This window comes from Cynoglossus semilaevis, chromosome Z (genome assembly GCF_000523025.1).
Source record: "Cynoglossus semilaevis isolate Cse_v1.0 chromosome Z, Cse_v1.0, whole genome shotgun sequence".
NCBI lineage: Eukaryota > Metazoa > Chordata > Actinopteri > Pleuronectiformes > Cynoglossidae > Cynoglossus > Cynoglossus semilaevis.
In genome coordinates, this window is record NC_024328.1 from 12941731 (window position 1) to 12951227 (window position 9497).

The following is a 9497-nucleotide window of genomic DNA, read 5'->3' on the forward strand; positions in this document are numbered from 1 at the left end:
CCCGGTGCCCCCACCCCCCAAACCCCTACCCAAACCCTGCATTCACAAGTTCTGGTCCAAGTGTGTCTGAAATTGCCCTCTTGCCTTGGTCTGGTAGTTTTTTTATCAAACCTCCCCGACTCTGACGTCAGAGCCTGAAAAATATATATAAAAATATATATATATTGGGACAAATTTGACCAGTGGAGCAGTTGACTAATAATTTAGTTATTGATCGAGGACCAAAATGATTAGATGATTCTGTGTTTCATTCAGTTCTGAGATCGTGCAAATGTGTGTCGTAGAGAGAGATAACTGGTAAACCTGGTTCACATACAGTAAAAGTACACGTTACTACCTAGTAAATCTGAGGGAAAGTACTATTTTGGATGAATGCATGTGTGTATAAAAATATATACACCATATTTATATGTGTATATGTGTATATGTGTATATGTGTATATGTGTATATGTGTATATGTGTATATGTGTATATATGTGTATATATGTATATATGTCTGTATGTATGTATATGTCTGTATGTATATATGTATGTCTGTATGTATTTATGTATATATTATCTGTATATATGTATGTATGTATGTGTGTCTGTATCTATGTATATATGTATGTATGTGTGTTTATATGTATGTCCGTATGTATGTCTGTATATATGTGTATATATGTATATATATATATATATATTTTTACCACATCAATATAGAATACAGTTTGTATATATATATATATTGTTTTGTTTCCTGCCCGTCCACCTGTTTGTCTCTGTTTTGTCACCATAACATTTTAACGTCAGTTTCTGAATTTCTTTCTTGTTTTGTTTTTTGTTTAGGATTTCTGCGTGGAGTCGTCGTGAAACAATGCCATAGACGTTCCAGGCCACAGTGAGGAGGCTAACGAGGGGCGTGTCCTGCTCTCACACATTCACACAGGGAGCATCACCTGCTGTTACACTTAGCCCTGGTACGGAGACAATCTCTTAGCCCCTGCCTTTCGTTTCCGACCTTTTTTTTTTTACTTAAATTCTTATCGTATTATAAGAATTCTACGGAGAGCATTCTTATTCTCTCTTTTTGTTTGTTCGCTCTACGGAGAGCGAAAAAACAAAAAGCTCAATTCTTTCAGGTGGATGTTACACTGTCACCCACTCACCCTATATTTATCCACAGGTGTTAGTCTTCTAGTCTTCCTCTGGGGGTGCCGATGGTTTCCTGGATACCTGTCCTGGGATGGTGGCGTTCTGTGGCTGCTGCCATGGAGACGGACAGTTTCCTTAGCAGTTTGTTTAAAACACAACATCCAGATGTTGTGCCAGATGCAGCTGGTCCACAAACGCAGAATTAGACAAGACCAGGATACGGAGGTGAGACACCCGGACCCCAGACTCACAGGTCACACGGGGAGACATGTTGGGTTAACTTTAGAAGCAAAAGGCTAGCTTGTCGTGACGCAATATCTGGTGCAACGTTTGAGGAAAGGTCATTTTGTGTCCTTGTCCACTCAGGTGCTGTGCAGCTCAGCTTCTTCTCTCATCGTGTTTGATGACACCACAGCAGAAAGAATAGGACTTTCCCCGCTTCAGTGGAACCTCATTCCGCTGTCCGGAACTCGTGAGGATCTGTCCCGACTTGTTACTCAAAGTTAGGCAAGGTTGAATTATCACCAATACAGCAAACATGCGACACATTCACGTGGAGTTGCCCCACAAAAAGACTCCTTTAGAACTGCCTGCCCACGAGGGGGACCTGCCGCCTCCTACGGCCCCACAAGAGGGCATAGACCATGGGGTCAGACCAGGGGCACCAAGGCACTTTGGCCAGGAGGAGCTGCGATACCAGAAGGTCTACCAGCTCTCCATTTACTCCCAGCTGGGGGAATTTTCTACCTCCACCGAATCCAACGCCGACAACCAGCAGAGACCTGTCCGGGTCGGTGTGAAAAGGACACTGGAAGAGACGCAACTGACTCACAAGCGCCCCATCCTGGCAGAGTCTCCCGAGAGGGAGGCTCTGGAGGGAGGGATTCTGTGTGGGCCGGCCCCAGCTCAAGGTGTTGGGATGGGTTCTGCAGGACCACAGATGGAGCACAGAGACTCTGAGGCAGGGTTGTCACCCAGGTCTCCGCCGCTATCGCCGAGTCACACTCCGGCCCGACGTCCTACCCAGCACAATCACGATAAACCCGTTCCTGATGTGTTTGCTCCGCTTTCTCCCAAATCGTCTCCGATGTGTGACCAGGGCCACGCAGGCGGCGGCGGCGGCTCGGTCAGGATGGAGTCAAGTAACGGGGGCCGCACTCCCACCTACTCTGTCACCAGTCCTGGACACGAGAGCTGCACTAATGGGTCATCAGGAGGGCAGCCCAGTCCCCACTTGTACGAAATGTCCACATATGAGACTCCCAACCCCGCCAGTCCCACTAGCCCCCCAGGTCCCTTCTCACCCCCGCACCACACCGAGCTGCAGGAACCCGGGGAGGCCACTGAATGGGAAGTGGGACTTGAATCCTCGCCACCGGAACGCAGTGCCACCCAGGCTGCCTCGTCGTCCTCTAAGGGCCTGTCCTCCTGGGAGAAAACTCCCAGCAGTAACGGCCACCGTCTGTCGGCAGGAGGACACTGGCCGGCCAAGAAAAGGCTGCTGTCCCCCAACGACACGGAAGAGTCGGAGGACGAGGGTCCGTCCACGTCCAAGAAAAGCCGTCTGTCCCTGCTCACCCCGGGACTGGGCTCAGCCTCATGTCGTAGCACTGATGCCAAAGCTGCACCTTACTGGAACCACCTGCTGCCCAACACGTGGGACCGGACCAAGGTTGGCACGGCGACACACAAACACCCACACACGGCAAATGGTTCCCAAAAAATAAAAACTAGAATAGCAGGATGAGTACTGCGGTGAATACTATATATTTATATATTTGTGTTACATTACTATTATTAAGTCAGTGTAAATGTTCTTTTTTTTTTTTGGTAGTTACGAATTTAAGGTATACATTTTTTTTTCAAAATAAAATTATTTTATCAGCCTAAGCCACACACACACCGTACAAAGCATTACAATGGTCAAACATGGTTCTCAAACATACCACTAGGGGGAAGCGCAAGTACCACCACAAGTGTGCGAAACATATTTTGAGAAACTCTGAGTCATTGAGTGAATTAAACTACATATTAAAGTATTCATTTTTTTTAAATCAAATGGCAGTACAAATTATTGCTAATCGAGCAACCTTTTAGCTAGCAGATAAATGAATGCTAGTCCGTGCTGCTACTGATGCCATTAGTGGACCAATTTTTTTTTTTTTTTAAAGAGAGGAACAATCAACAGTCAACAGAAAAAAAGAGATGTTGGCTAATACTCACACCACACTGGAACAGACCAGTCTCTCTAGCTGTAGCTCTAGTTGTAGCTAACATTAGCTCTGGTGTCTGTGCCAGGACTGTTTTAGCTAACATTAGCTCTGGTGTCTGTACCAGGACTGTTTTAGCTAACATTAGCTCTGGTGTCTGTACCAGGGATGTAGCTAACACTAGCTCTGGTGTCTGTACCAGGACTGTTTTAGCTAACATTAGCTCTGGTGTCTGTGCCAGGACTGTTTTTTTTTTAATCAAATGGCAGTACAAATTACCACTAATCCAGCAACCTTTTAGCTAGCAGATAAATGAATGCTAGTCCGTGCTGCTAATGATGCCATTATTGCCATTATTGGCATCATTAGCATTACGGTTGTTTTTTGACAGGATCAAGTCGTTGTGCTTGTAAAAGTTCAAAGGAAGAATGAAACGTCAGGGGGTTCAATTTAGGGTTGGGGTCACAAAAGCCCTGTTTTAGCTAACATTAGCTCTGGTGTCTGTACCAGGACTGTTTTAGCTAACATTAGCTCTGGTGTCTCTACCAGGACTGTTTTAGCTGACATTAGCTCTGGTGTCTCTACCAGGACTGTTTTAGCTAACATTAGCTCTGGTGTCTCTACCAGGACTGTTTTAGCTGACATTAGCTCTGGTGTCTGTGCCAGGACTGTTTTTTTTTAATCAAATGACAGTACAAATTACCACTAATCGAGCAGCCTTTTAGCTAGCAGATAAATGAATGCTAGTCCGTGCTGCTAATGATGCCATTATTGGCATCATTAGCCTTGTCTACGGTTGTTTTTTGACAGGATCAAGTAGTTGTGCTTGTAAAGTTCAAAGGAAGAATGAAACGTCAGGGGGTTCAATTTAGGGTTGGGGTCACAAAATCCCTGTTTTAGCTAACATTAGCTGTGGTGTCTGAACCAGGACTGTTTTAGATAACATTAGCTCTGGTGTCTGTACCAGGACTGTTTTAGCTAACATTAGCTCTGGTGTCTGTGCCAGGACTGTTTTTTTTTAATCAAATGGCAGTACAAATTACCACTAATCCAGCAACCATTATTGGCATCATTAGCTTTGTCTACGGTTGTTTTTTGCCAGGATCAAGTAGTTGTGCTTGTAAAAGTTCAAAGGAAGAATGTAACGTCACCAATTAGGGGTTTAATTTAGGGTTGGGGTCACATCAGGGATCGGTTCCTGAGCTCCTTTTTGTTTGCTAGTTTTTTTTGTTTTTTTTAAGAGAGGAACAATAGTCAACAGAAAAAAAAGAGATGTTGGCTAATACTCACACCACACTGGAACAGACCAGTCTCTCTAGAAAGAAGTCCATTGAGGACAAGGTCAATTGTTCCACCAAGGTCTCATACACAGTACACAGTACACAGTGTACATCCTGCTTTAAAGGTTCCAGAAGTCATTGGTTCTATGGACAGTTTTAAACACAGAGGCCAGAGAAAAGTTTTGAACGTGAGTGCGTTTGTGGGTCGGTGCTAACGGTGACATTTGGGTTTCGTTCGTTCCACTTGTTCAGTCACTTTTTTTTTTAGATGATACAATTTCATGACCAACTGAGAAAAGGCGTTAATGCTACACAGATCCACGGTCCGTGTGACCATGGGTGGCCAGTTTACCAGCAGATGGTTAGCAAGTGTCGTAGGGTTGGCAAATGATGAGTCATCTCAAAGCTGTGAACGCTTCGATGTAAACAGCGTCTTGGTAACGGAAAACGTTTGTGTTCGTGATACATGGAACAGTAGTCAGAGTTCAGTAAGTAAGAGGTCGCCACAAACGCCAAATCACAAAAAAAATAAAAAAATATATCAGGAATTGTTTTAGCTTTTTAGACATATTTTATGTCTCTTTAATAAAAATCCACTTTTGTATTTTACCTGTAAATAATGACTGTAACGTTCTCCCTCTTTAGAATGGTACGGACTGCACACGATCAGGAAGACGACTTAAAAGTGGACTTCGTTTGAAAAGGTGAGTGAGTCATCATGACGTGCTTATAAGTAGATATAAATAGTACTAGAAGAAGCTTTGACTAGGGTTGTTTTTAGCCAGGATCAAGTAGTTGTGCTTGTAAATTTCAAAGGAAGAATGAAATGTCACCAATTAGGGGTTCAATTTAGGGTTGGGGTCACATCAGGGTTCGGTTCCTGAGCTCTTTTTTGTTTGCTATGCCAGTGGACCAATTGACTGATAGGATCAGGCAGCAGGGTAGGAAGAGTAAAGGGATGCTACATCTAACCAGAGCTAATGTTAGCTAAAACAGTCCTGGTACAGACACCAGCGCTAATGTTAGCTACAACCCTGGTAGAGACACCAGAGCTAATGTTGCGTACAACAGTCCTGGTACAGACACCAGAGCTAATGTTGGGTACAACAGTCCTGGTACAGACACCAGAGCTAATGTGAACTAAAACAGTACTGGTACAGACACCAGCGCTAATGTTAGCTACAACCCTGGTAGAGACACCAGAGCTAATGTGCACTAAAACAGTACTGGTACAGACACCAGCGCTAATGTTAGCTACAACCCTGGTAGAGACACCAGAGCTAATGTTAGCTACAACCCTGGTAGAGACACCAGAGCTAATGTTGCGTACAACAGTCCTGGTACAGACACCAGAGCTAATGTTGCGTACAACAGTCCTGGTACAGACACCAGAGCTAATATTAGCTCTGGTGTCTGTACCAGTACTGTTTTAGCTAACATTAGCTCTGGTGTCAGTACCAGGGTTGTAGCTAACGTTAGATCTGGTGTCTGTAGCATGACTGTTGTAGCTAATGTTAGCTCTGGTGTTTGTAGCAGGACTGTTGTAGCTAACATTAGCTCTGGTGTCTGTACCAGTACTGTTTTAGCTAACATTAGCTCTGGTGTCAGTACCAGGGTTGTAGCTAACATTAGCTCTGGTGTCTCTACCAGGGTTATAGCTAACATTAGCGCTGATGTCTGTACCAGGGTTGTAGCTAACATTAGCTCTGGTGTATGCACCACGCCTTTAGGTGCATTAGCACCACCTCCTGGGCTGGACGCTGCATATCAGTGTATGACACCAATTAAAAAGATATGATAGAATGCAATAGAATTTTAATGTGTTTTGTTTTTCAATGGATTTTTCTGGAAATTAATATGTTCAAGTCCCAACCCCTAAAATATAAAACACATGTTCAATGGGTTTCATTTGTTAGCTACGTTATATACAAAATAAACACAGGGGCTAACCGGGGGAGTTAGCACAGGCTGCAGGTGACTCCTTATTAAAGGGTTCTGGGTTCAGTCGTGAACAATCACGCTAACTGACACAGGCGGAGCAGAGGTGAGTTAGGACGACATCAGTGTAATCTCAGCCACTAAAGCTCTGCTCTGGTTCCAGTCGGCAGCTGCGCAGTGGAAGACACACAGACACCGGTCGCTCCACACGTTCCAGCTGGCCCTCGTCTTCAATCAGCAGATCTCTCCTCGGCAACTTTGAGGTACAATCTTTAACTACTATAATGAGTTACAGACGGTGAATCAGGTGTCGGTGGAGCCAACGCACAGGCCATGTTTTTTTTATTAAACGTTTGCAGGTGGAGATGGACAGAGATTCCTCACTGGTCTGGAAACACTTTGAAGAAATTACAATCTATTGGAGAAACGTTTAAAAAAAAAATTAGAGGGAGTTGTTGCATCATTTGACTATTTCCTGTTTGGTGAAGTTCTACATCCTGTAATAATTGTTTTAATCTTTTTTTTTTTTTTTTTTGGTTTTTACTTGTATGAAGCTGCTAAAAGATCCTGCAAAAACCAAAAAAAAAATCAATATTTCTCTGACTAAAAGTTGCACTTTTTTTCATCCTGCGACTAAGATAAAAATATGTGATTTCACATTTTTGTTATTCTCACACTGACAGCCACTAGAGGGCACTCTAGACTTGTATAACAGTATCTGCTCACTCCTGTACCATTGAAAAATTTACGTGTTGGTTATTTTCACACTGACAGCCACTAGAGGGCACTCTAGACTTGTGTAACAGTATCTGCTCACTCCTGTACCATTGAAAAATTTACGTGTTGGTTATTTTCACACTGACAGAGACTAGAGGGCGCTCTAGCTGACGGGTGCGACCTATACTCTGGAGCGACTTATAGTCCAGAAAATACGCTACCCTTTAAAAGTGTCCCGTAGGAAAAGTGACTGTTGGAACAGCAGTTCATTTTACATCTACACCTTCTCCTCTGTGACTGGTTCTTGAAATCAAAAGCTCATATGTCTCGTGAGTCACTCATTGTTGTTGTCGTTGTTGTCGTTGAGCAGCAGCTGTCTGTATTTCCAGCCTGCAGTCAGTCCTGAATGTTGATGCATTTGGTCCAGATCATAGAAATGCACCAGTTCATTTATAAACATTTCTTCTTCTTCTTCTTCTTTTTCTTCTGTTCCCTCTGTCTGGTCCATGTCAGGAGTCCATTCTCAAGGGACGGTTCTCGCCCTCCGGCAGGATCGAAGGCTTCACGGCAGAGATCGGCGCCAGCGGCTCGTACTGCCCTCAACACGTCACTCTGCCGGTGCAGGTTACGTACTACGACATCTCGGAGCACAGCGTTCCCTCTCCCTTTCTGGTCAGTTCACACATGTCTGTGTCTGTGTTTGTTGATGTTTGTTGATGTTTTCTGCCGTCCGTTTGTTTGTCTGACAAGTGTTGTCGTGTTGTCGCGTCGCCTCGGAACAGATGTCAAGAACATCTGGTGTTTTTTTTTTTTTCGTTTTTTTCTTGCGTACGTCACGTATCATCATGACTCATTTTGTTCACATCCATTTTTTTTCCCACCATTTTATCCTGCGTGTTTAAAAACTGTTCAGCAATAACCACACGATAAATTTATATATATATGTATATATATGTATATGTGTATATATATGTATATATATATATATATGTATATATATGTATATATATGTATGTATATACATATTAAATCCCATGTTACTGTCTCTCGTCTTCACAGGGAGTGGTTTCTCTTGAGCATCTTGGAAAGAAAGGATACAGCATACCCAAAGTAGGGACCATTCAAGTGGTGAGTCCAAAGTCAAGGGCACTTATGTGGTGGTTCTGAAAATGGGGGGCACAGAGCTATTTCTGTGTCACTGCAGCAGGTCAAATTAAAAAAAAAAAAAGATTTAATATCTTTTTTTACTGGTGACAGAGTAGAAATACTGATCTGACATTTGATCGACTTGTTGGTAGATTTTCTATCTTACTAATTACAGTACTAATTACATTCACAGCTACTGCTTCCAACCTTTATTTAACCCTTTCATGCATGACGGTCACTACAGTGGACAGCTATTAAAATGTCATTTCCGTGGACGCCTGAGAATCCACTGTAGAGGCTTTTATGCAACACTGCCATCAAAACCTATTCTTATCATAGAAACTGACATTTTAATAGCTGTCCACTGTAGTGACCGTCATGCATGAAAGGGTTAAATAAAGGTTGGAAGCAGTAGCTATGAATGTCGTCGATGGGGACCTGGGGCGGGGGGTCTTGACACTAGTCATATCTACAAAAGTTTGGACACTTGTATATATCCTATGGTCCTGCTGATGAGCAGGGTTAAAGGTCAAGGTCAAATCTGTGACACTCGTCTCCTCCCGTCTCCTCAGACCTTATTCAATCCCAACAAAACTGTGGTGAAGATGTTCCTGGTGACCTACAACTTCAGCGACATGCCCGTCAATCACATCACCTTCCTCCGCCACCGCATCTTCCTGGTGCCTGTGGAGGAGGGGGCCGAGGGGAGAGAAGAGGCGCCCCCTGGGGGCGGAGACAGGAAGAAGATTCTTTGCTACCTGATACATCTCAGGTGAAGTTTACAACTCAACCGCAGTTCCTCATTTGACCTCCACCGAATGGGGGCGTGAATTCACCCTCTGTGTTTTCTTTTTTTCTTTTTGTCCTCCTCAGATTCCACAGCTCCAAATCTGGGAAGATTTACTTGCACAACGATATCCGGCTGCTATTCTCCCGCAAATCCATCGAAGTGGACACGGGGATCCCTTATGAGTTGAAATCTTTCACCGAGGTGCCAAAAAACCCCAAATACTCTCCGCGTGTGTGACCCTCCCCGCCCTCCCTCCCCACCCCCAGCTTGACCTTTGAACT

The 9497-nt window shown here is 43.9% G+C and overlaps 1 protein-coding gene across 3 annotated transcripts in view; it reads left to right on the forward strand.

The window, feature by feature from the left end:
* The window catches only part of LOC103397924 (protein FAM214B-like), a 33252-nt gene extending 23761 nt beyond the window's left edge, over nucleotides 1-9491 (forward strand). For all 3 annotated transcript variants that reach the window (XM_008336361.3, XM_008336362.3, XM_008336363.3), the window contains exons 2-10: nucleotides 830-960; nucleotides 1167-1360; nucleotides 1502-2807; nucleotides 5271-5329; nucleotides 6727-6826; nucleotides 7794-7952; nucleotides 8340-8408; nucleotides 8999-9198; nucleotides 9300-9491. In XM_008336361.3, the coding sequence (XP_008334583.1) occupies nucleotides 1674-2807; nucleotides 5271-5329; nucleotides 6727-6826; nucleotides 7794-7952; nucleotides 8340-8408; nucleotides 8999-9198; nucleotides 9300-9453 (1875 nt within the window). In that variant the 5' untranslated portion in view covers nucleotides 830-960; nucleotides 1167-1360; nucleotides 1502-1673 and the 3' untranslated portion in view covers nucleotides 9454-9491. The remainder of the gene's footprint in view (nucleotides 1-829; nucleotides 961-1166; nucleotides 1361-1501; nucleotides 2808-5270; nucleotides 5330-6726; nucleotides 6827-7793; nucleotides 7953-8339; nucleotides 8409-8998; nucleotides 9199-9299) is intronic.
* The last annotated feature ends 6 nt before the right edge of the window (nucleotides 9492-9497 follow it).